Consider the following 24,354-nt stretch of genomic DNA (forward strand, 5'->3'; position numbering starts at 1 on the left):
GGAAAGCAAAGCCAAAAGCCATTAGCCAAGGGCTTCTCCTCGTGGGCAACCTGGGCCTGAAGAGGGGCTTCCTGTATCTCCCCCATCAGAGCCTCTCATCTCAGGGAGCCACCAGCAAGGATCAGCACTTGTCCCATCTGGGCTGGATCCAGGTGCTGAGCTCTCCAGGTGTGTTTTTCAGGGCTGTGACTGTGTCAGGAGTTTACACCCAGCCTGTGTCTGGGAGCACCTGCAGGATGCATCCTGCTTTGGAGACAGCAGGTCCATCCCTTCCTCTCCTGCTCCTTTTCCTCCTTTTGCCATGGCTGTGTAGCTGTAATTACAGCAAAGATCCCACTTCCCTAGGGAGCTGCAGTAATTACCACCACGCTGTGGCCCCTGAGAGCTGGAGCTGTGGGAAGGCTTTGGGAATGGAGGTGGGATGGCAAGGAAAGGAAAGCTGACCTGCTCTGGGATCTCCATCCTCACCTCCAAAAGGCCACATCCCTTGGGAGCATCCCTCAGTCCCTGCTGGGTGCAGACTGTTGGCAGCAGCCATGCTCTGTTCCCATGGCCCTGCTGGGCTGTCAGACCTGCTGGCACCCTGGGGCTGAGCAGGGACCCCAAGGCTTTTGGGCTGAGTCCACAAGTCCACCCATCAGCTCAGGTTCTGCTCCTCAAGCTGAGCTCAGCCCACATGGGAGCCCACAGAGCCCCCACAGCCCCAGCTTGCCCGGGGGCCACTGCTTCCTCTGCCTGCAGCGGTCCCCACCCCAGCTCTTTGAAGGGGATCCTGCCCACATCTCCAACCTCCTTCTCCAGCTCCCGGAGGGAAAATGGGCTCCAGCAGCAGCTGGGGCTGAGCAGAGGAGCTGCTGGGAGCAGCCAAACGGGTGTTACCAGCAGGGAGCAATGGAAATGTACTGGCAGTGCTGGGCAGGGCGGGAGGGAGGGGTGCAGCCTGGGGTGCTTTGAGCACAAAGACCATTTCTCTCGCAAACAACTCCAGTCTTGCCACAGGAATGAGCTCCAGGTCTTGCCTCCAGTGGCAGCAACACAGGCCAAGCCAGCAGGCAGGGGCTGAGCTGAGGTCCGGTGCACTGCTGCCAGAACTGAAACCAGGACCCAGTGCTTTGGGCATCTGAAATCAGCACCCAGCTCATCTTGGGGTAGCTGTGTGGGAAGAGAGAGTCTGGGTGGTGTGGAGTGCTGGGGTACCTGGAATTGGATGCCACGAACTCCCCAGCCAGTCCCTTGTCATTGCACAGCTTGGCAGGAGCTGCCTGCGTGTTGCAATCGGCTCAGGATCTCCTCCAAGAGCCAGAGTCCAGCACATGGTGAATTCTTTACCTGGCAGACATCCCTGGCCACTGGAAATAAAATAGACCCACCTCAGCAGACTGAAATCCACCCAGGGAATATGTCTCCATGAAACAAACAGCTTATCTCTCTGTTTCCTCTGCTATTGATTAATGCCTCTTAATGACTCCAGCTGAAAAAAAAAAAAAAAAAAAAAAAATATCTTGCTGCCTGTCACAGGAGATCAATGGAGCAGCCTTAGCAAGAGATAAAGAGGCAAACTCTCCCAGGTGAGTTCTCTGCAAAAACCAACTCTGGGAGCAGCACCACCAGCTGCTCAGTCAATAGTTCATCATGACCTCTCCCTCTTCCTTGTTTTTTTTCCCCCTTGAGCTAGCTGGGCAGCAAAGGCTGCTCCAAGCTTTTGCAAGGACTCTTACATCTCCCCTGATTGATCTGATATGTCAAGAATAAAGGGGCCTCTTAAGCCAGCTGTCTGCATCGGGAAGAACTCAAGTGGCTGAGCAGGTAGGGTCAGCCCCTCATCAACTCCTGGATGCCCAGGATCCTGCTGACATGGCACAGGAATCCTGTGCAGGAGCAGAGCATGGGAAGCACAGGACCTTGTGTCCAGCTGGTGATGGCCTCTGGGCTGTGGCTAGGTTAGAGGATGCTGAGAGGCAGAATTTTAACCCAGGACTTGGGCACCAGCTTTGGGCTCTTCCCCATCAGTACTGAACGAGTGGGAAGGGGTCAGGGAGTGGTGACAAACCCCGTCCCACTTGTCCCCAGAGCTTCCCCATCCAGCTGCCTCTGCTCCTGGAGCTTTTCCATGAGTCTATCACCAAGTCCTGTCCCTCTTGGCTCCCTTTTTGTGATCCCTGCTTGTTTCTCCTGTTTCCTGTTCTCTGGAGATGGTTCTTCTCAGTGTGTGGGCTGGAGAGGGAATCTCCTTGCTGCTCCCCTCCTTCCCACCTCACACACAGCACACGAGGTGCAGCAGTGCCCCAGGTGCAATCTGACCCTGCATGAGGGTCCTGGCCAGAGGACCTGAGGGGAAATCCCCCCTCCTGTGCTCACCCCCCTGCACCTCTGTCTCCTTTCTGGCTGCCTCAGCCCTATCCCTGCTTCCAAGGAACAGCCCCACAGCCTAACTTGACTTTGGGAGCCAAATGCCCAGGGAGAAAGCTGTGTCCTGGCTCCTGCAGCAAGAGGAGGGCTCTGGTTTAGGGAGAGGAGCTGTGTGGAGGGGCTGGGGGCTGGCAGGGGCTGGGTGCAGGCACTGCCAAGGGAGGAATCCCCTGGGTTGTGCCTCCTAGGGAGCTGTGAGGATGAACAACTCCATAACCAGCTAAGCCTGTGCAAGGGATCTGCATCTTCAGCCTCCATACTCCTTTGCAAGCTCCTTTTCCTCCTCAGCTGGGAAGAGCCCAAAGCTGGCACATGACAGAAATCCTAATGAGAGCAGCTCCACTTCCAGAGCTGCTGGGCTGGCAGAATCACAGAGCTCTGGCCACAGCCACCACCCTTTGCCTTTCACTCTGGTGCTGCCTGCACCCTCTCCCACCCCATGGTTCAGGGTTGGGGCTCTCAGCAAGGGATCAGAGCATCCCTGGGATGTCCCATTCCCAAGAAGCCAGGAGCTCTGTGGGGGGGCTGCACACCTGGCAGCCCCAGCTTTCACCCACCTCTTTAATTTTGTAGTGCTTAATTAGGGGATTTGGAGAGGAAGTGGAGGGGGTGAGCATGGGACAGACTGGAGGGAAGATTGTGCTGGGGGTGGCAGGGCTGTCAAGCCAGAAACACAAGAGCTGATTAGCATTTCTAATTATAATCACTGCACTCAGCCCCAGCAGGGCCTGGCAGGCAGAGGCAGCTGCTGGCTGGGTGTGGAGCCAGCTGTGGGTGATCCACCTCAAAATCCTTAAAGGATGCAGAGAAAAGAGCATTAGAGCCTGGATCCATCATCTCCTGAGCTGCAGCAGTGTCTGGGAACCCCCAAGTGCCAGCACAGCCCTGGATTCCTGGCCAGGAGGCTGATCCTGATGGCACCACGTGGAGAGGGGAGGGGGTGAGCATGGGACCCCCCTTTTGGTGCTGAGTCCTCTGGGCACTGTGGGTGATGGTACCAGGCCATGATCCCCACAGCTGGTGTCCTACCCAAATAAAAGTGGGTGGCAGTGGGTGCTGTGGAGGGGGTGGGTGGGAGGGAGGAGGTCAGGGCTGCTCTGTACTTTGCTGTTAGCACTGGCTGGCAGGGGAATTTACTCAGCATGGAATAACATTCTCCTGTCGTTGGGTAAATATTACAGGCCAGCAAATGCCCAGCACAGGGCTGTTCTTGTGTCCCCAGGGCACTGTGCTCTTGGGGGTGTGCCCACAGAGCCACCACATGGCTGAGAAGTGGTCAGAGGAGATCCTGCTGCACACCACGGGTTCAGCAGGGATCAGCCAGGCCTGCCTGGGCTGAGAGAGCTGGGTGAAATGAAAGTGACTTAATCAAGGGAGAAATTCCCAGGGAGGAGATCAGCCTCGGCTGCTTTCAGCATCTTCTGGATGCTGACAACTCCTGGGGATCCACCCTCTCCCTTCCCATGCTCCACGGAGCATCTCTGGGTGCCTGCCTGCTGCTTGGGGCCTGGCTTGGGAGTGCTGGGGGATTTTTGGAGAGGGGAAAGACCCCTTCCTTGCAGAGGGTCAGCCCAGGCTGGGGGAGCAGGGCAGCAACATGAACATCTCCAGTGCCAAGGCCTCTGGGTGCCAGGGTGACAGACACCAAGGGGAGAGGTCCCACTGCCCTTGCACATTCAGTGTAGGATTTAATCACACCTGCAGAATTTTTATTACTCTTTTGATTGGATTAATTAATCATTCAGTGGTAACTGCTCATTAGGCATTCAACGATCAATAATAATCACTTAATTACTCGGCGTGTTACAGCTCAGGAAGGTCTGCTCATTCCTAATTAGATTCTCTGGACAATCCACCCCTGGATCTTGCAGGGATCTGAGGCATTTCAGACCTCTCTCAGCCCAGGCGTGTTGTTTCCCATCTCTGATGGGGGGGCTCATTGCTAAGGAAGGCTCAGGTGGGTGTGGAAATCACAATCTTTGGGGTGGGAGGGAAATAAGGAATTCATTAGGAATTAGGAATTCATGGTGGAATAGAGGAGCTGTTGTCACAGCACCCAGACCCTCCTCATCCATCCTCCCAGCTACCCAGCAATGCATTTTCTTGTCCATCCTGTTTTCCAGATTACCAACCCTACTGTACAAAAACAAAAAAAAGGAAAAAAAAAAACAAACCACCACAGAACACAACCAAACAAAATCACAGAAGCTCTTTTTTTTACTGGGCTAATTAAAACTAAAAGGAAGCTCCAGAGAACCATTCTGGCTTCAGCAGGGTGTAAAAACCTGCATGAACATGAGCTGCAGGCGGCTGAGGGGATGTTACTGAAACACCACGGGCTGGGGCTGCTGGGTTGGCTTCACCCGGTGGGGATCCCCTCTGTGTGAAGAGAAGGCAGGATTTGGGGTGTTCTGCTTCAGATTTGTCATTCTGCTCTTTATTTATCACTGCTGAGCAGATGAGCCCAGCACAGGCTTCTGGTAGTTGGTCCCTGTGCACCCCATGCTTGACACCCAGGAGGAACCTCTGGGTCTGGAGCCACCAGCTTCTTTTTGGCTCATTTTCAGCCAAATTCAAGTGGTAAAGATCAATTGGAACCATGAAAAGGGGACAAATTAATTATCTGAAGAGGTGCTAACAGCGAGAGAGAGAGATCATCCGAACAATGGCCTCACAACTCACCCTCCCAGACCATTTCCCATCCTATTTTTTACCCCCCTGCCCCCCTTGCCTGCACACTCGGCACCTCCCTGCTTCAGAGCCTGTCCCTGCCCGACACAAAGCAGCCCCTGCCTTGCCTTGAGGTTTCCCTGCCCAGACTCAGTGCAGACAGGGGGGACAGACACGGGTGCTGCTCGGGTTTAGGAGTCAGGGGGGAACAGCGAGGAGGGAAAGGAGCAGGGGGCTGGGCTGGTTCCATCCCGGGGGGGGGGATGCAGCCCCCAGGGGGATGCAGCCCCCAGGTGATGCTCGTACCAGCTGCAGAGTAAGGGGCTCTTCCAGGGGGCCACCTGAAATAGCTTTAATTAAACCCGAGCTGGGGCAAGTGCTGGGGGAGGGGGGGAATCAGCAGCTCCATGAATCCCCCTCATCGACAGCCCAGGGACAACACAACCCCAGGGTCCTACCCACAGCCCCGGGGTTGGGAGAGCTTGCGTGGGACCCCCGGGTTGGGGGTAGGAGCCCCGTGTGGGATCCCCGGGTGGGTAAGACCCTCGAGTGGGCTTCTCGGGTGGGTGGGATCCCCGGGCGGTGGGGCGGGACCTCCTATGGGATCCCGAGCTGGGGAGCCCTGGGGCTGAGTTGACCCAGGACTGGTGGGATGATGAGGATGGGGATGGGTGGGGGCTGACGCCGAGGGGCCGAGCCGAGCCGCCGTCCCCCGCCTCCCCCGGCTACTGCGGAGCTGCGTGCGCCGAACCGGGCGGAGCCGCGCTGAGCCCCGCCGGGCCGGGCCGGGTTCGCTGCGGCGGGGTTGAAGCTCAGCCCCCGCCCACCCGGGCTCCCCCCCGGGGCTTCCCCCCGGCCCCCGGGGGTCGCGGCCATCCCGGCCATGCCCCCCGGAGCCTGAGGCCCGCGGCCGCGGGGCACCCGCAGCATGCGGAGGATCCGGCGCTTGGTCCATCTGGTGCTGTTCTGCCCCTTCCCCAAGGGCCTGCAGGTACCGGGGGCTGCGCTGGGCCGGGGAGGGATCCACCGGGCTGGGGGATGCCCGGTTCCGCGTCCCGGTATCGGCCCCGCACAAAGGGACGCGCGGAGCCGCCGTCCCCCCGCTTGCCGGGGCGAGGGGATGGGGGCTTTGGACCGGCCCCGGGGGGATCTGGACCGGCCCCGGGAGCTGCGGGCTGTTGTATAAAACCATCACCGTGCTCCGCGGTGCTGGGGGGGCCGCCCCGGCAAGGAAGCTCCAGGGCAGCCCCATCCATCAGCCCGCAGCGGTGGATGGAGAAGCTGCTGCAGCAGGGCAGGGATGAGTCCTGCCATCGCTTCCTTGCTTTTTTTTTTTCCTTGCCTTTTTTTTCCTCCTCTTCCCATCCCTGAGCTGCTGGGTGGGGACTGGGGTCGGACTGGACACGCAGTGGTGGGGTGGGGGATGCTGCGATGGGGCCAGGGATGCTGACCTGGGTGGGTTCTCTGCAGCCTTTGAATGAGAAAACCGGACTCTGGTTAAGGTCCTGGGCCAGAAAGGTTATCCCAGCAGGGGGGACACAGCAGACCTCCAGCAGAGGTTGCTGGAGGGGGTGAGTGCAGATCTGGGACTCCCTGGGTGATGGGAGCATGGCTCTGTGCATCCCCGGGGCAGCTGGATGGGTGCTGCAGCTCTGCTCCCAGAGGAGCTGTGCCCGTGGGTGCTGAGCCCCCCTGCAGCCTGATCTACCCAGACAAAAGGCCTGAGGAGCAGCTGTGTGGGGCTGTGGCAGTGGGCAGGGTGTCCCTGGTGTGGTCCCACCTTGAAACAACCCCTGTGTTCCCAGGGAGCTGCAGAGAAACGGGGGAGATGGAGCAGATTTTGTGGTGCTGGGTCCATTTTGCCTTTGCAGGCCCAAAGTCACTCCCAGGTCCCCCAGGGTCACCCTAAAACTGACATCAGCCAAGGGTAACACCCTTTGGTGCAGGCTGCTGGCCAAGGCAGCAGGGAAACCCCCATGACTTGAGACTCAGCCCCCAGAGGAAATCTTAGCACCAGCAATAAATCCAAAATAGTAGCAGTGGAACCTCTCCTTGCAATGCATCCCCCACCTTCATGTCTCTTTTCCCCTTTTTGGGGGGGATGATGATGACACCAGTGCTCCCTGTACCATGCTCAGGTCACACTCCTGGGAACATGATGGATTCTGGGTCTGAATAAGCAAAAAAAGACATTTTGACCCTTCCAGGGCTTTGCTGCCCCGAGATGTGGCTCTAGTTCATAAAAAGGGTCCCTTTGCTGGGGACAGGGGTCTGAGGGGTCACATACCCACCTCTGGGAGGTTGTGGGGGGGCTGCAGGGCTGGCAGGCTCTCAGTGGCTGCAGTGGGGTGTGTCTGGTGGTCAGGTCCTTTTTAAGAGGCATTCAACAGTGGTGCCAAGGAGAGAGAAGGGTTTGGAGGTGGCTGGTGGCCAAAGGGCTCTCTTGACTTGGCATGAAGCAGGAATTATCCATAGGAACTGGGGGGGAATGGGGTGTTTAATGCAAAGATTAATTCCCTGCCCTTCGGAACCCCTGGGGATCTGCACGGTGTTATATGGGTCAGGAAAACAGTCCAGGCTCCAGGGAGGCCAGATGGCAGCAGCTCTGCAGTGAGAGGGTCAGAGGGGAAGAAAAAAAAAAGATGGGAAAGGAAAAATCACACTGTGAGCCTCCCAGACCTTTGCAGGGAGCTTTATCCGTGCACTTCCAGGCTCCTGACTCTCCCACTCCCACACAGGAGCTGATGGCAGCAGCTTCCTGAGCCCTTGGGGCTTTGCAGAGGGGGGGTTCTGGTGAGAAGGGAACCCCCAGGCAGGAGCAGAGCTTCTCCCAGCCTCGTGGAGAACCCCAGAGTTCCTGCTCTGCCAGGAGAGGGGCTGCACCTGGACACGGCTCCTGGGCAGAGGGATGCACAGCAGCCCCCTCCTCACAGCCCAGCTCTATAATCTCCTTGCTTTTAGGGAATTTTAAGTGACCTACTTGCAGCAGGAGTTGCATAATAGATTGGTAAATATATATATATATATTTTATAAAAGGCTGGAGGTTTCACCGAGGCTCGGGGTGGTTTGTATAGAAGAAGCCACCCTTCTCCAGGCACTGCTGAGCCATGCAGAGCCCTGGCCTTCACCAGACTTTTTCTTTTCCTTCCAGACTCGCCTCCCAGGCATCAAGGTGAAATACCTGCTGGTGGTGTGGCTGGGCATCTTCGTGGGCAGCTGGGTGGCATACATGCATTATTCCTCCTACTCCGAGCTCTGCCGTGGCCACGTCTGCCAGATGATCATTGTGAGTGGTGGGGACAGGGTGCTGGGGCTGGGGGACCCCCGTTTCCATCCCCTCTGCTGTGGGACCCCCATTTCCATCCCCTCTGAGGTGCTTTGCAGCATCTGAGGAGCCCCTCCTGGCATCATGTGGAGCTGAGGGTGGGAGAGGGGTGGCTCTCCTGCCAGAGCCATGGTGAGACAATTTAATGAGGTGTTGGAGGGAAGCAGGGCAGATGTGGGCAGATTAATGGCTGTGGAGATGAAGTTGCAATGTCAGGGCAGTGAGGAGGAGCTGGGAGGGCAGCATGAGCATCCCCTCCACCCTGAGCTCTGCAGAGGCAGGGGAAAAAAGGAGAGCAGCCCATCCCTGGGTACCTCTCTGTAAGGCTGCCCTGCTCTAAAAAAAAAGCACCAGGCTGCCCAGGGAGCTTGGCTCGTGGGCTTTGTCCCCACAGCATCCCTGGGGGTGGCAGACAGCGTGGCCCCCCTGGGACTGCTGTGTCTGCGTGTCCCTGGCAGGGGAGAAGGTCCCCAGGGGAGGAGGGGGAGGCCAGGCTCTGGCTGCAAACACCTCGTTCATCAATCCTTCAGCAGGGAAGGGAGGCAGGAATTGCCATAACAACAGCCAGGATCGTTTAATTTGATTTTCTGCATGACTCTGACCACGGGGTCTCAGGCACTAATTCCTGCTCTGAACTCGGGGTTTAGGATGCTGTTGTCTCTGGCTGTGTCCCCTGCCAGCAGGTCCAAGGGTTAATTCCCATCCAGAATTTTTTTTGGAGGGGTTGGGGGGGAAGATTGAGAAGATGGAGGGAATTCCTGCAGTTCTGATTTCCAGCTCGGAATTGTTGTGCCCAGGAGTGAATCCCCTCTGGAGTGATTCCAACATCCCCAGGGGGAGGTTGGGGTGGGGACCCCAAGCAGCCAAGCTGTCCTCCAGAACCTCAAAAATCCCAGGAAAGAAAGAAATGGTTGGCAGCTGGAGATGCTGTTTTTGCCTCCAGACAACCTGCCTGGCTCTGCAGTCAGATGTGCTTCTTCCTAGCAGTGTTGTTTTTCTCCTGTGTAAGAGACCTGCATGAACTGGGAGGGAACAGGGATGTGGTGGCATTGATGGTGCTCTCAGGGACACAGAGCATCCCACTTGGAAAAAACCCAAAGTGCCCTCCCCAGCCCTGCTGCAGGAATGGGGGGGTGAGGAGTTTGGACCCAGCAGGCGATGGGCTTGGGGCTGATGGCAGCAGAGGAGGCCAGGGGTGGCTTGAACCCCCCCAGCTCATGTGCCCCAGATCACAAGCTGTGGGGTTGAGCCTGGATCTGTTGGATTTCTTTGGGTGAACAAGGAGCTGCCCTCACTGAGCTCCTCTCTCTGTCCTCCCCTCCCCAGTGTGACCAGTACAAGAAAGGAATCATTTCTGGCTCCACTTGCAAAGACCTGTGTGAGGAGCACAGCCTTCTCTTCCAGCACTGCCTCTCCTCCTCTCCCACCCAGCAGGTAGGTCTCTGCCCTCTGGGGAAACACAGGGGGGGTGCAAGCATCAAACCCAGAAAATGTCCTTTTCCACCCTCCCACCTGTCTGCTCCTCACCCCATCCCCATTTCCTGTCCTGAACCAAACCAGAACCCAGTTCTGAGCCCTGGCTGTGGTTTTTCTTCTTTCCACTGTATCCCCTCTCCTGTGCTGCAGGTTTATGGTGGGCTCTGGAGGGAGAGAGAAGTGATCATCAAATGTGGCATCGAAGAAGCCCTGAAGGCAGAGAGCCACCCAGACTCGGGGCCCAGGAGGGACGTGGTCCTCTTTGACAAACCAACACGAGGGACTTCGATGGATGAGTTCAAGGAGATGCTCCTGAACTTCCTGAAGGTCAGTGCCGGGGGTTCCTCTGGGAGCTCCTGGGATGCTGCACCCGTGGCTGTGGGTGGCATCTGTGCTGGGCAGCCCCTGGGTGGCCCTGGCAGGGCTTCTGCTGCAGCCTGGGGATCAGAACGTTGCCCAGAAATTGCTCTCAAAAGTTTGCTGCCACCCATGTCTGGGGCAGCCCTGGGGGTGGTAAAATTCTCCTGGAAACAAATCCATCCAACCGCTACCACACGGAATTTGCTGTGGTTTCCTCCTCTTCCAGGCTCGGTTCCCTGCTTCCCCAGCTCAGTTTCACCATCCTGAGCCTGAGCACAGAGAGCTGGAGGGATCTGACCCCACTTCTTGTTCTGTTTGCAGTCCAACCTGGGAGATCAGCCTTCCCTTGCAGCCCTGGTGAGCCGGATCATCTCCATGGCAGACGTGAACCGGGATGGGAAAGTGTCCTTAGCAGAGGCCAAATCCATCTGGGCGCTGCTGCAGCTCAACGAGTTCCTCCTCATGCTCTCCTTGCACGAGAAGGAGCACACTGCCAAGCTGCTGGGGCACTGTGGGGACCTCTACGTCACCGAGAAGATCCCCCACACCTCCCTCTATGCCTTGGATGTCCCTCCTTTCCTCCAGTCCCTGCTGCCTCCCGTCGTCCACCAGATCATCCACCAGTGGTTTGCACCGGCCTGGCCCAGGAGGGCAAAGATCTCCATCGGCCTCCTGGAGTTTGTGGAGGAGATTTTCCATGGCACCTATGGGAACTTCTACATCTGTGAGACCAGCCTGAAGAACGCGGGCTACAATGAGAAATACGACTTCAAGATGGTGAAGCTGAGGAAGGTGGCACCAGAGATGACGATCAGGGGCTTCCTCAAAGGGCGTCACTGTGAGCAGAACGGGGACTGCACCTATGGCAAGGACTGCACGGCCTCCTGTGACAAACTGCTGAAGCAGTGCAAAGGGGAGATGGTGCAGCCCAACCTGGCCAAGGTCTGCAGGTTGCTGCAGGATTACCTGCTGCACGGGGCACCTCTGGACCTGAAAGAAGAGCTGCAGAAACAGCTCCGAACTTGCATGACCCTGAGCGGCCTGGCCAGCCAGATGGAAGTCCACCACTCCCTGGTGCTGAACAACCTCAAGACTTTGCTCTGGAAGAAGATTTCAAACACCAAATATTCTTAATGGGGGGAGCACAGCCCTGGAGTCTCGAATCTGCAGTCTTGGAGAGAAGTCCAAGGGCTGAAGGGCAGTTTCTCCATCGTCTCCCCCAGAGGAAAGATGCCCAAGGAGTTCAGCACAGCTGCAGCCCCTTCTCCTTCATGGAAAACCAAACATCACGACTTCCACCACCCAGCAGGACCATCAGTACAACTGGCAGGAGTGTGCTGCAGAGCTGGGACAGCAGGAGCTGGGCTGGGCAGGCTTGGGGGAAGAAGAGGAGATGGAAAGAGATGAGGAAAGGGAACCCAGCTGGAGGGATCTAACTGTTCCTTGGTTATCAGCAAACAGGAAAGCAGTGCAGAGAGATGGGAATGAATCATTCATGCTGTACTTGTCACATCTTCTTTTGATGAACATCTCTGATGTAAATAAATAGCTTTTACGTGACTCACACCACTACATCAATAGCCAAACAGCAGCCTCCTGGTACCAGCTTGCTTGTGAGCCCCAGAGGAGAAAGAGGCAGATCTCCCAATTCTAAAGCCTCTCCTTAAGTGTCTGAGTCAGCTCCAGCTGTAAGTAGGAAGCAGATAAGCTGTCTTTTCCACTGGAGAACCCTGGCAGTTCTTTCATTCCTTTTTTTTTTTAAGTGCCTGATCCCAGCCAGTGAGGTGATGGCTCACGTGAGGCCATTCCCTCTCACCTGGCAGCTTTGGAAGCCTTGAAGGTCAAGAATAGGTTAAAGGAAAAGGGTTAAAAATGAGCAATCCTGTCCAGAAACTGTGTCTGATCTGTGTTACTTCCCTCAGCACTCAGTGCTGACCTTGGTTGAAGTCTCCTACACCTCAGGCTCACACTGGAGAGGTTAAAGATTAACAACCAGAATAATCCTGGCCTTCTCCCATTATTAAAATGAATTTCCAGGCAAGCTTCCAGCAGGTCTCAAGACTTCTGGCTGTGTAAATAGTCCCAGGTCTCTTAACTCCAGTCTGCTTCCTTTAAATGCTCAATGATAGCAGCCTTTTAAAACTACAGGTAGAGAGGAAGAGTTGATGTGAAGTACCCCAGGCTTGCTCTGTTCCCAGCACTGTCATTTTCCTGCTGATGGAACATGTGCCTGAGCTCTTGCCAGCAACTGCTCAGTGAAGTGGAGCACAGATCTGGAGTCAGTGAAGGGAAAAAAACCCAAAAAAACCAAAAAAAAAAACCCCATCTGAGAGTCCATCCAACCTGTGCAGGCAAGCAGCAGGGTCAGGGCTGCAAATTTACAAGCCCTGGGGAGGAGAGGGATCAGTGTTTCCTTTTATCAGTTCTCTAGGATCATCTGTTAGTGATGGAGGAATGGCAGCAGTGCCCTAAACCCAGCACCACTCACCCTGCAGAGGAGTTTGGCTTCTCAGCAGAACTCACCTGTGGGCAGGTGGAGCCTTGGGAAGGGTTTTGTTTGGAGGTTGCCAAGTTCCTCAGCCCCAGGCAGGGCTCTGGTGGGTGCTGGTGCAGCTCTGACTGGGTGGGGGGTGAAGGGGAGGAATTGACACTGGTTAAAAAGGCTCCTGGCAGCCCCCCCAGCTCCTCAGCTCTTGTCCTGCACATTCCCAGGGCCACCAGCACCACTGACAAATTCATTTTCTCCTCTTGTTAAAGAGAAAAGGAACCCAACAACCACGCCAGATCCTCTCCTCAGGCTTCAGGGAAGTTAATCCTTCAACCTCCCCTCCAGTGTTTGACATCTAGTGGTGAATTTAAGTCTAGAAATTGGCACTCCCACTGCCCTTCCCCCCCACTGCTCCCCTCCCCAGAAGCAGCATTGGATAGAGCAGCTGGAAACGTGGAGGAAAAAAAAACCCATTCCTTGCTTATCCACATGATCTGAAACCAGAACTGCAAGCATCAGAATCTCCTCAAGCATTTCTGATAAAAGATGAAGGAGAAAAGCTCAGCCCCAGCCCTTTCAGGAAAGCTCCAAGAGAGCTTTGTTCAGCCCAGGAGCAGCAGGGATGCTCCCAGGAATCACTCGTGACTCCCCCACCCCCAGAGCTCTGATCTTCACGAATAAAAAGGGTTTTTCAGACACGTGCTTGTGCTTCACAAGCTACACAGGGGTGGGAAAGGACTGAAGGCAAAGCTCTGTGACACTCCTGGCTTCTCCAGATTTCCCCTATTAGCTGGAAAAAAGAAAAGCCAAGCACTGACAAGCTGATCCCACCAGGTGCTGCTTCAGCAACATTTGTAGAGTTGAGCTACAGAAATGGAGGTGAGCAGCAGGACTTGGACCTGCCATGGTTCCAGGTCAAAAATCCTCCCAGTTCTCATGTCCACAAATAAAAAATGGTTACAAATTAGTATTACTTGGGGCACTACAAATACACAAGCACCATCATTTCAGACTTACTGTAGGTGGCATCTTTATTGAGGATTTGGGGTTTTTTAGGTCCTTCATGACAATGTAAACACCCCTGGCTTTGGAATATGGCTGTGGGGAGAGCTGAGGTGAGGGAAGGACAAGGTTACAGCTCTTAACAGGAGCACAGCAAAAGCTGGAAGGACACTTGGAGCAGGACAACTCTCATTTTCTGTAAGTAAAATCTGAGTACAGAGGTTGCAGATATCCACAAGCCCACTGCCTGCACTCTGCAGCATCCTGGAACCCACTCCAGATGAACCTTTAGGAATCTTCAGGCACAGACACTGCCAACCCTTTCTTTTCCTATGGCCAGGCTTGCTGCAAGCTGGAAATTCAAGGCACAATCTGCAAATAAATAAAAAAAAAAGAGCCCAAAATGTTAAGACAGCTTCAAATAAAGCCAGCAGCAGTTAGCAATGAATATCAGCACTAAGCAGCTAATTAATCTTAAACCATCCAGCCTCCTGCTGCTCACCAGGTAGTGTCTGAGCCAAGGCTCTGCAGTCAGGACAGAAAACAGATTTTAATTTTCAGCTGACTGAAGAATCAGGTTTTGTCTTGGATTTTTCAAACCCCAGAGGGAATAATAAAAAAAAAAAAGCTTCATAAACCAAATTTTAGGTAGTCATCAGCTGGGCTCACTCACTGAGATTCACAGGGAAACTTTAGGAAGGAATTTACTGAAGTCCAGAACTCCAGGAACACCTGCACTGGCACTCAGTGGAAGCAAAGAAAGCAAAGCTGAGCTTATTCCAGCATTCAAAGCCATGAAATAAACCAGTTCTGCAAGAATATTTTTTTTTAAGTTCCCTCCAAACCACTTTAATACAAAATACTCCTCCAGAGTGTCAAGCCAGGCAATTCTCTCAGTAAAGCAACACTCAGAGGTTGCTGCTCAGGCTGGGGAAGATTTCTGCATTTAGCAGAAAATGCAGCCATGAAACTTGAAATAACTCTGGTGTGAAATCCTAAGCAAGGACTCACCAGGCACTCAGCACCCCTGCAGGACCCTGGGTGTGAATGAAGTCTGGTGAAAAAATATAATACTGTGTATTTCAGGACTAAAAGAAGTCAGGATATTTAACTAGGAGAGTCACAGCTGAGGGCAAACCTTTGCATAACCAGATCCCCAACAAGCTCATTAGCATTCTCTTCCCAAGCCACTGCTGGTAGGCACTGACTTTTCCCAATTAAATGGCTCATTTTGCAGCCAGCAGCTCCCTGCTTGGTTAATGGCACCTTCAGCCCTCATAATACCCATTTAATGAGGACGTTTTCCACCATTTAGCACTGCCAGGTTTTGTCAAGCTCTCAGGAACTGCAAAGCCTCTCAGAGTTTCACAGTGCTCTGTGTGGTGGTGCCACAGCCTCTGGCACTGCTCAGGGACACCATGAGGGGCAGGGACTGAGGGCAGAGCAACCCCTGTGCTCCTGGCACCTCCCTGACCCAGGGAGAAAGTGCCTGTGCCACCAGGAAAAGAAGGAAAAGAAAGGAGGAGAGGAAGGAAGGTGAAGAAAGAGGAGAGGAGAGGAGAGGAGAGGAGAGGAAAAAGAGGAGAGGAAAAAGAGGAGAGGAAAAAGAGGAGAGGAAAAAGAGGAGAGGAAAAAGAGGAGAGGAAAAAGAGGAGAGGAAAAAGAGGAGAGGAAAAAGAGGAGAGGAAAAAGAGGAGAGGAAAAAGAGGAGAGGAAAAAGAAGAGAAAAAGAAAAAGAAAAAAAAAAGAAAAGAAAAAGAAAAAGAGAAAAAAAAGAAAAGAAAAGAAAGAAAAAAGAAAAGAGAAAAAGAAAGGAAAGAGAAGAAAGAAAGGAAGCAAAAGAAAGAAAGAAAATAAAAAAAATTAAAAAAATAAAAAAAAGGAAAAAAGGAAAAAAAGGGAAAAAAAAGGAAAAAAAGGGAAAAAAAAGGAAAAAAAAGGAAAAAAAAGGAAAAAAAAAGGAAAAAAAAGGAAAAAAAAGGAGAAAAAAGGAGAAAAAAGGAGAAAAAAGGAGAAAAAAGGAGAAAAAAGGAGAAAAAAGGAGAAAAAAGGAAAAAAGGAAAAAAGGTCACATTGTGCTCAATTATATTTTTGCTTTCTTTGTTTATTAACCTTGGGAACAGGGGGAAGTTTTCTCCACACTCAGCTGCTTTTAAATCGTGCCAGGATTTTGGAAACTGACCTGAAAGTGCCTCTTTCCCTCCCATTTCCTCCCCTCCCAGGGGTGATTCCCAAGAGCTGAGCCCTGCACAACTCCAGAGGTGCCCTCCCAGGGACAGAGCAGGCAGCAAGCAGCCCAGAGGGGATTGTCAAGGGCAAAAACAGAACTCAAGGTAGAGCTGTCACTTGTTTGTCCTTGCAAAAAGCAAAAAGAAGGCCCTTCCCCTGCTGCAGTTAAAAATGGCATCATTTTAGCTCCTTTTTAAAGGAATTTTGCTCCATTTTTGCTGATTCCCAGGAGGAAGAGGTACACATGGGAACAGTGTCAGCCTCCTCATCTCTCCAGGCACAGGAATTTTTTTCTCTCTGACCCCTGGTGGCATTAACAAACCTCCAAGGCCTCCAAACCTACCAGAATAAACAGTGCTGGAATTCACTGTTCATCCATAACAATAAAAAAGTGACATGCAAGAGACCTGAATTAGCTCCTAACCTGTGGGACATAAAATTTCCACTCCTAAAGCAGCAAAAAAAAAAAAAAAAAAAAAAAAAAAAAAAAAAAAAAATCAGTCACATCTTTTATCTGTCACATCCCCAAGGTGTTCATTGAAATCTGTCACACTGGAGGACAGGGACAGCTTCTCTGTCCCTCCACAGCTGTCCACACCCTTCACAACTGAAGATTAAGGAAAAAAAAAAACCCAAATGCATTAAAAACAAGAATCAATTGTCAGGTTGCTCATCATTCCCCAGTGCTCACAGGTTTCAGAGCTCTGGGAAAGACACAGCCTCTTCCTCTCTGCCACCCAATGACACAAACGTGGCACTGCAGCCACATCTGCAACACGAGCTGGGGCAGGAACTGAACCTGAGCCACTGCTGCTCACCTGGGGGTGCAGAACCTCCTGGGCTGCCACCTCACACAGCTTGCTCTGGAAAATAAATGGAAAAAAAATCAAAGAATGGGTTGGAAGGGACCTCAGAGCTCATCAAGTCCAAGCCTTGCTCCACTCCCCCCGTGGTTCCCAGCCCATGGCACTGAGTGCCACATCCAGGCTCTTTTGAAATATCTCCAGGGATGGAGAATCCACCCCTTCCCTGGGCAGCCCATTCCAATGGCTGAGCACCCTCTCCAGAAAGAAATTCTTCCTAATATCCAACCTAAACCTCCCCTGGCAGAGCCTAGGCTCTGCCAGGGGAGGTTTAGGTTGGATATTAGGAAAAAATTCTTAAGTCCTTACCCTCTTGTCCCACTGATACCTGCCTGGGAGCAGAGCCCAACCCCCCACTGGCTCCAACCTCCTTTCAGGGAGTTGTAGAGAGTGATGAGGTCTCCCCTGAGCCTCCTCTTCTCCAGCCTCAACACCCCCAGCTCCCTCAGCCTCTCCTCAGAGGATCTGTGCTCCAGTCCTTCCACCAAATGACGATAATAATAATAATAATAATAATAATAATAATAATAATAATAATGCAACAACAATAATAACAACAAAGCAACAACAACAAAGCAACAACAACAAAGCAACAACAACAAAGCAACAACAATAATAATAATAACAAATATAACATTTATTCTATGCATTCAGATGCATTTCAGAGCCTGGTTATGTGGTGACTGCTTCATTCACAACAGAAACTTCCAAGAAAAGTTAAGAGGGGGAAGCTCAAGAGGGGATGCAGAGCACTGACCAATTTTTACTTTCAGACAGGAAGGGGTTAGGGTGCCAGCACCTGACTCCCAGGATGTGCCCCAAGCTGTGCCACCAACTCGTGTGGCTTCAGGCAGATCACTTGAATTCCACCTTTCCCATCACACATCCATGTGCCAGCAGGAACCTCTTTTCCAGGCTGAATCACCAGAAAGCCACCCCCAGCCTCTCCTGCACACCCACTAAGGGTCCAAGAGGACATTTTCCTACTCTGTCACACCCAGACCTCGTATTTAAGCAGTTAAAATAAATCAGGAAAAGGCTTAGTTCCTGAAAGCTCCCATTAACCAGGGGATTTATCAGTGTCAGGCTGCCAATCACTCTGAGTGCTCACCAGTTCCAGAGCACCCGAGCGTAGAACACAGCCTGTCCCTCTCTGCCACCTCATGACACAAAGGTGCCACAGCAGCCACCTCTGCAACGCCAGTGGCAGGCTGGAAAAAACCCCCAAAACACCCCTGGAGACTGAAAAAGGTGATATTCACAGGTATTTAGGAGAAGAAGGCTGTGTCACCTACTCAGAAAGGGGCATTACAAAGGTACTCGTTGCACTTCCAGATGTAGGAGACAAGGTGGAGCTTGCTCATCCCTGATTTTTCCAGGGTGAACTCGTTTTCATTTCACCCTTTGTCTTCTGCCAGCCTGAAGATAAATAAAAAGCACAGAGTTAGTCACAAACAAGTGTTTAGCTGCCTGCATAACCCTTGAACTGCACCACTTCACAAAAAACGAGATTAAAATATTATTAAAGAAGCCTGGAAGGGCAGAACAGCTCCATTTCAGTTACTCAAATCCTTAAAACGTTTCCCTCAAAACAGTTAAAGGTGGCAGCTTGGAATTTGCTCCCCTCCTTCTCCAGTGGGAGCACATCCCTTTGCCTTTTTTACCCCAAATATGGTCTCTTTTTATATCCATCCATAATATACATAATCCACACGGATCGCCTTTTTTTACCCCAAATCTTACACCTTTTTATAGCAGTTACCTACCCCATCTACACCGGGAAGGCTCCGGGCAGCGGGTGGAGCCCAAGGCACCTCCTGGCTGTGACCCAGGTGGCTGAGCAGCCCACATTGTCCCAAAAAAACAGGAGAGGAGGAGCTGGGAAATAAACCCTGAGTTTCCTGGGGGTCACCCGGACCGAACCCCCGGAGCTGCCGAGCCGGCCGGGCACAGAACACAGGAACCACCCCTGCCTCCTCCTCCAGCCCAAGGAAGGGGTCAGCCGGGGCACAGCCACCTCCTGTCGCCTCAGGCCCCGCTCCTTCAGCCACGGGGACGAGAAGAAGCGGAACCATCAGGGCCGCAACTGCAGGAGCTTCGCTGGAACACGGCGGGAAGAGGCGCCTGAGGGGAGCAGCGGGCGGTCAGGCTGCAGCCTCCACCCCAAGGCACCGGGCACTCTCCCCCAGCCCGGTTTTGGGGGCTGCGGGGCCCCGGAGCACTGAGGCCCCGGAGCACTGAGGCCCCGGCTCCTCCATCCCCGCAGCTCCGCTCCCCACGCGTTCCCCGCCGGAAAGGGCAGCGCGGAGCCCGCCGGCCGCTTATATAGGGAGGGGACGGAGGCTGCGCGGGGACCATCGGAGCAGCGCGGTGGCTCCCGCCCGCGCCCCCTTGTGGGTGGGAGGACGAAAAACAGGGAGAGGACGGGGACACCGCGAGAGGGACGTGGGGACAAGGACATGGGGACAGGGAGATGGGGACAGGGAGATGGGGACAGGGAGATTGGGACAGGGAGATGGGGATGGGGAGATGGGGACGGGGAGATGGGGACAGGGAGATGGGGACAGGGAGATGGGGGACAGGGAGATTGGGGACAGGGAGATGGGGACAGGGAGATGGGGACAGGGAGATGGGGACAGGGAGATTGGGGACAAGGACATGGGGACAGGGAGATGGGGACAGGGAGATGGGGACAGGGAGATTGGGGACAGGGAGATTGGGGACAGGGACATGGGGACAAGAAGATGGGGACAAGGAGATGGGGACAGGGACATGGGACAAGGACATGGGGACAGGGAGATGGGGACAGGGAGATGGGGACAGGGAGATGGGGACAAGGAGATTGGGACAGGGAGATGGGACAAGGACATGGAGACAAGGACATGGGGACAGGGAGATGAGGACAAGGATATTGGGACATGGGGACAGGGATACTGGACAAGGAGATGGGAACAGGGAGACGGGGACAGGGACACCGTGACAGGGAGATTGAGACAAGAACACCGGGACAAGGACACTGGGACAAGGAGATCAGGATGAGGACATCAGGACAAGGATATTGGGACAAGGACACGATGACAAGGACACCAGGAGCCCTGTCCCAGGCTTCTTCCCCACACTGGGCTGACCCCCAACCCTGCAGGCCCTCCCGAAGCCCCCCCAGACACAGGAGCAGTGTTAGGGGCTGGGGGCTCCCCTGCAGCCCCCCCCTCACTGTGATGGGGCAGGGGTTGGACCCCGGGACACAGTGGGGACCCCCCTGCCCTGTGAGGCACCTGCTCAGACTGGGTCAGACTCCCACAGGTCCTGGGACCACCCTTCACCCCTGTTCCGTGACCATAAATGTTCCCCATTCCTCTCAAACCTTCCCATTTCACCAAGGAAGGAAGGAAAAAGGATCACCGAGCCCTTTATTGGCCAAAGAGGTGCAGGATACAGGGGGTTCCATGTGAGACCACCAGCTCAGGAGCAAGGAGAGCAGGGGACAGGGACAGGGCTGCCTCCTTGCAAGGGGGACAAACACAGGGACAGGAGCTGGGGCTGAGCTGCCTCTGTCCCTTTTTAGGAAGATAATTCTGTTTTGAGCAAGAGCCCCCTCCCTGCTCAGCTCCCAGAAGCTCCGGGTGCAGGCTCAATCCCACAGCACCCACAAGGAACGGAGCAGGGATGTATCACCCATCCCTTGGGATTTCTTTGCCCTGCCCTTCCCTCTGCAGCTCCCCGAAGATCTCCCTTTGCTTCCTGGTTTCCTTGGCACGGATGATGGTCATCCTGAAGAGCTTGCAGTAGAGTTCCATGGCACTGGGGCTGTCGTCGTTCCCAGGGATGGGGTAGGTGATCAAGCAGGGGTTGCAGTTTGTGTCCACCACCCCCACCGTGGGGATGTTCATCTTGGCAGCATCCCGGATGGCCACGTGGGGCTCGAAGACGTTGTTGAGGCTGCTGAGGAAGATGATGAGGTCGGGAAGGCGAACTCCAGCCCCAAACTGGACCTGGGCGTTGGTGAGGATCCCCCCCTGCCAGTACCGGGTGTGGGCGTATTCCCCGCAGCCCCGCGCGGTGCTTTCCACCAGGTGGCAGAATTGTCGCTTGCGGCTGACCAGGAGGATGATGCCCTTGCGATAGGCGACGTGGGCCGTGAAGTTCAGGGCCAGCTGGAGGTGCTGCATCGTCTGATCCAAGTCGATGATGTCCTGATCCAGGCGGCAGCCGAAAATGTAGGGTTCCATAAACCTGCGGGGTCACAGACAGAGGGAGATGAGGGCACTCGGGGGTGACATCAGGGGACCTGGGGGTGCTGCAGGCGTGGAGCAGCGTGGAGGGTGGCCCCACAGACACCTTCCCATGTGGCAGCTCCTGATGGATATCAGAGGTGCTCTCTGCAGAGCACACAATGGATGAACGTCCCCATGGGGTGCAGGTCTGCCACCCAATTTGGTGACCATTCTGTCCCTCTGCCACCCAATTTGGTGGCCATCCTGTCCCCACTGGGTGCAGGTCTTCCACCCAATTTGGTAACCATCCTGTCCCTCTGCCACCCAATTTGGTGGCCATCCTGTCCCCACTGGGTGCAGGTCTGCCATCCAACTTGGTGACCATCCTATACCCACGGGGTGCAGGTCTGCCACCCAACTTGGTGACCATTCTGTCCCCTCTGGATGCAGGTCTGCCACCTAATTTGGTGACCATCCTGTCCCTCTGCCACCCAATTTGGTGGCCATCCTGTCCCCACTGGGTGCAGGTCTGCCATCCAACTTGGTGACCAACCTGTCCCTCTGCCACCCAATTTGGTGACCATCCTGTCCCCACTGGGTGCAGGTCTTCCACCCAATTTGGTGACCATCCTATACCCACGGGGTGCAGGTCTCCCACCCACTTTGGTGACCATCCTGTTCCTCTGCCACCCAATTTGGTGACCATCCTGTCTCTCAGCCACCCAACCTGGCGACCATCCTGTCCCCATGGGGTGCAGGTCTGCCACCTAATTTGGTGACCATCCTGTCCCCACAGGGTGCAGGTCTGCCACCCAACCTGGTGCCCATGCTGAGTGGGGTCCCTGAACTTCTGCAAGGCTGTAGAATGCCCAAGAGGAAAGATGAGGCTGTGAGGGCAGCCCCACAGATCCCTAAATCCATCTGGTGTAGCCCCCAAAGTTGATACAATCCAGGGAAACGCTCCTGGTGTCAACAAGCACTGGATCACCCACCACATGGTGCCACTCACCGGTGCCTACACCCCTTTTTGTGCCCCAGGTGCACCCGGGCATCGAAGAGATCTTTCAGGGAGAAGAGCTCCTTCAGGTTGAAGAAGTCGGGGTGCTTGAGGGGCTCGGCCAGCAGTTTGTCATCCTCGTCTGAGAGAAAGGAAAAAAATAAACACATCACTGCTCCCTCATGGTGTGTTGGAAGGGGATGAGCTGAGCTGAGCTGGAGGGAAGCAGCGAGGACATCGCCCATCGCCGGGGGTCAGCTTGGGGACCCTCCCCATCCCCTACTCACCGCGGGGTCGGACCGGGACCGGGGCTGGTTCTGGGGCTGGGAGGCTGCTGTAGAACCGCGGGGCTGCTGCGGGGAGAGAAACACGGGGGTTACATGGGTGGGGGCAGACAGGAAAGGGATGGGAAGGGGCTGGGAAAAGGCTGGGAAAAGGCTGGGAAGGGGCAGGGAAGGGTCTGGGAAGGGGCAGGGAAGGGGCAGGGAAGGGGCAGGGAAGGGGCAGGGAAGGGGCTGGGAAGGGGCAGGGAAAAGGCTGGGAAGGGGCTGGGAAGGGGCTGGGAAAAGGCTGGGAAGGGGCTGGGAAGGGGCTGGGAAGGGGCTGGGAAGGGGCAGGGAAGGGGCAGGGAAGGGGCAGGGAAGGGGCTGGGAAGGGGCACGGAAAGGGCTGGGAAGGGGCAGGGAAGGGGCTGGGAAGGGGCTGGGAAGGGGCTGGGAAGGGGCAGGGAAGGGGCAGGGAAGGGGCAGGGAAGGGGCTGGGAAGGGGCTGGGAAGGGGCAGGGAAGGGGCTGGGAAGGGGCTGGGAAGGGGCTGGGAAGGGGCTGGGAAGGGGCAGGGAAGGGGCAGGGAAGGGGCTGGGAAGGGGCTGGGAAGGGGCAGGGAAGGGGCTGGGAAGGGGCTGGGAAGGGGCTGGGAAGGGGCAGGGAAGGGGCTGGGAAGGGGCAGGGAAGGGGCTGGGAAGGGACACGGAAAGGGCTGGGAAGGGGCAGGGAAGGGGCTGGGAAGGGGCTGGGAAGGGGCAGGGAAGGGGCAGGGAAGGGGCAGGAAGGGGCAAGGAAGGGGCAAGGAAGGGGCAAGGAAGGGGCAAGGAAGGGGCAAGGAAGGGGCAAGGAAGGTCAGGATCCGCTCACCCGCCCGCAGGAGCCGCGGTACCGCCATGCCCGGCGGCCTCGGGCCCAGAGAGAGCAGGAGGAGGCGGAGAAAGAGGAGGAGGAGCAGGAGCAGGAAGAGGAGGAGGCAGAAAGTCAGAGGGCGATTTCCGCTTCCCTCGGGGCAGGGCCGGGACCGATCGCTGCCGCACCCCGCGTCCCGTCACCGGGCAACGAGCGGGCCGGTCCCGCACCCCCGGTTCCGTTCGCTATGTCTCGACCGGAGGCAGAGGACGGCCCCGGGCCCCGCACCAGCGATTGGTACCGCACCAGTCCCAACCTGCCCGAGCGGTTCCAGCACCCCGCATGCTTCCGCGGCTACGGGTGAGTGAGCGGTGGATGCGTGAGAGGGGAATGAAGCCCCCGGCCCCGCCGATGCCCCCCGCTCCCCCCCTGTGTTCTCTGCCCGCAGGCAGCCGGTAGAACCGCACCCCCGGTTCCGGACCACCAACCAGACCTACGGCAGCAAAGCCCCCACGGTGCATGAGGTTCCGGTAGGTTCGGGTTCGGGGGGGGGGTGTGGAGGCATCCACCGGGATTCCCGGGCTCGGTTTTTCCCCCCTGCCCACCAAGTCCCCTCACAGGGCAGGTGCTGCTGGCACTGCAAACCCTTTCCTCCTCTTCTCTGGCTCTTGCAGACCTCATTCCATGGCATGTCCCGCCCGTTTTCCAGCAATTTGGGCCAGTTTGGGATGTACAGGGACAACGGGCTGAACACCAGCATGGACAAGAGCCGTGTCACCGGGCCGGACAACTTCATCACCCCCAGTGATCACCTCAACTTCCATCCCAGCTACAACCCAAAAGGCCCCTCACAGTGCTAGGGATAACCCAGTGACACTGTGAAGCTGCTTGGGGTCACTGCTGGCTGCTGAGATAGAAAGCAAAACATAAAAAAAAAATAAAAAAAATAAAAAAACCACCAGCAAGCAAACAACAGCATTGATCTGACCCTAAACCTGTTGCAAAGCCTCAAATGAAAGGGTGGGAAGGGACCCCACACCTTTGGGTTTGTAGGCATCATAAATACTAGAGCAATATGCATTACATACACATTCCTTTAACCTTTTCTCTGCCACTAATGATCCTTTACACTCGTGGTTCACATACCACACATCATTAAAAATGAAGGTTTCAAAACTGCTTCTGTACTGTTTGGTGAATAACCAG

At 55.1% G+C, this 24,354-nt stretch overlaps 3 protein-coding genes, 2 long non-coding RNA genes and 2 other non-coding genes across 8 annotated transcripts; 3 read left to right on the top strand and 4 right to left on the bottom strand.

The window, feature by feature from the left end:
- The first annotated feature begins 5,835 nt into the window (after positions 1–5,835).
- DIPK1B (divergent protein kinase domain 1B) lies at positions 5,836–11,801 on the top strand. The gene is made up of 5 exons (XM_071766034.1): positions 5,836–6,070; positions 8,232–8,366; positions 9,732–9,839; positions 10,032–10,208; positions 10,563–11,801. Exons 1-5 carry the CDS (start codon positions 6,008–6,010, stop codon positions 11,373–11,375), a joined length of 1,296 nt encoding a protein of 431 aa, XP_071622135.1. The 5' UTR covers positions 5,836–6,007; the 3' UTR covers positions 11,376–11,801.
- Positions 11,802–13,734: 1,933 nt separating this feature from the next.
- On the bottom strand, positions 13,735–18,244 carry LOC139806434 (uncharacterized). The gene is made up of 3 exons (XR_011730243.1): positions 18,119–18,244; positions 16,779–16,823; positions 13,735–14,103 (listed from the first exon to the last, which is right to left on the bottom strand). It is a non-coding gene; the product is annotated as an uncharacterized lncRNA (long non-coding RNA).
- Positions 16,618–16,751, bottom strand: LOC139806681 (small nucleolar RNA SNORA17). Its single transcript, XR_011730318.1, has one exon. It is a non-coding gene; the product is annotated as a small nucleolar RNA SNORA17 (small nucleolar RNA).
- Positions 17,902–18,034, bottom strand: LOC139806680 (small nucleolar RNA SNORA17). The gene has a single exon (XR_011730317.1). It is a non-coding gene; the product is annotated as a small nucleolar RNA SNORA17 (small nucleolar RNA).
- Positions 18,245–20,216: 1,972 nt separating the features above from the next.
- MRPS2 (mitochondrial ribosomal protein S2) lies at positions 20,217–23,322 on the bottom strand. Of its 2 annotated transcripts, none has more exons than XM_071766646.1 (4): positions 23,167–23,322; positions 22,322–22,384; positions 22,047–22,176; positions 20,217–21,056 (listed from the first exon to the last, which is right to left on the bottom strand). In XM_071766646.1, exons 1-4 carry the CDS (start codon positions 23,192–23,194, stop codon positions 20,495–20,497), a joined length of 783 nt encoding a protein of 260 aa, XP_071622747.1. In that variant the 5' UTR covers positions 23,195–23,322; the 3' UTR covers positions 20,217–20,494. The 2 variants fall into 2 exon arrangements, with proteins under 2 accessions (XP_071622747.1, XP_071622746.1); XM_071766645.1 differs by having other exon boundaries at positions 22,322–22,387; positions 23,167–23,315.
- On the top strand, positions 21,053–22,051 carry LOC139806668 (uncharacterized). The gene is made up of 3 exons (XR_011730312.1): positions 21,053–21,243; positions 21,443–21,564; positions 21,841–22,051. It is a non-coding gene; the product is annotated as an uncharacterized lncRNA (long non-coding RNA).
- A 57-nt stretch (positions 23,323–23,379) lies between the features above and the next one.
- On the top strand, positions 23,380–24,324 carry PIERCE1 (piercer of microtubule wall 1). Its single transcript, XM_071766648.1, has 3 exons — positions 23,380–23,508; positions 23,597–23,678; positions 23,823–24,324. Exons 1-3 carry the CDS (start codon positions 23,396–23,398, stop codon positions 24,006–24,008), a joined length of 381 nt encoding a protein of 126 aa, XP_071622749.1. The 5' UTR covers positions 23,380–23,395; the 3' UTR covers positions 24,009–24,324.
- The last annotated feature ends 30 nt before the right edge of the window (positions 24,325–24,354 follow it).

The sequence above is a fragment of the Heliangelus exortis genome, chromosome 22 (genome assembly GCF_036169615.1).
Source record: "Heliangelus exortis chromosome 22, bHelExo1.hap1, whole genome shotgun sequence".
NCBI classification, from domain to species: domain Eukaryota; kingdom Metazoa; phylum Chordata; class Aves; order Apodiformes; family Trochilidae; genus Heliangelus; species Heliangelus exortis.

Bases quoted from the DNA above. Each gene is read 5' to 3' on its own strand.
- DIPK1B (XM_071766034.1), top strand. From the start codon at position 6,008: ATGCGGAGGATCCGGCGCTTGGTCCATCTGGTGCTGTTCTGCCCCTTC. The intron at 6,071-8,231 runs GTACCGGGGGCT...TTTTCCTTCCAG, and splicing joins CCTTCCCCAAGGGCCTGCAG to ACTCGCCTCCCAGGCATCAA. The intron at 10,209-10,562 runs GTCAGTGCCGGG...TTCTGTTTGCAG, and splicing joins TGCTCCTGAACTTCCTGAAG to TCCAACCTGGGAGATCAGCC.
- MRPS2 (XM_071766645.1), bottom strand. From the start codon at position 23,194: ATGGCGGTACCGCGGCTCCTGCGGGCGG. The intron at 22,177-22,321 runs GTGAGTAGGGGA...CCTTTCTCTCAG, and splicing joins GGTCCCGGTCCGACCCCGCG to ACGAGGATGACAAACTGCTG. The intron at 21,057-22,046 runs GTGAGTGGCACC...GTGACCCCGCAG, and splicing joins AAAAAGGGGTGTAGGCACCG to GTTTATGGAACCCTACATTT.
- PIERCE1 (XM_071766648.1), top strand. From the start codon at position 23,396: ATGTCTCGACCGGAGGCAGAGGACGGCCCCGGGCCCCGCACCAGCGAT. The intron at 23,509-23,596 runs GTGAGTGAGCGG...CTCTGCCCGCAG, and splicing joins GCATGCTTCCGCGGCTACGG to GCAGCCGGTAGAACCGCACC. The intron at 23,679-23,822 runs GTAGGTTCGGGT...TGGCTCTTGCAG, and splicing joins CCACGGTGCATGAGGTTCCG to ACCTCATTCCATGGCATGTC.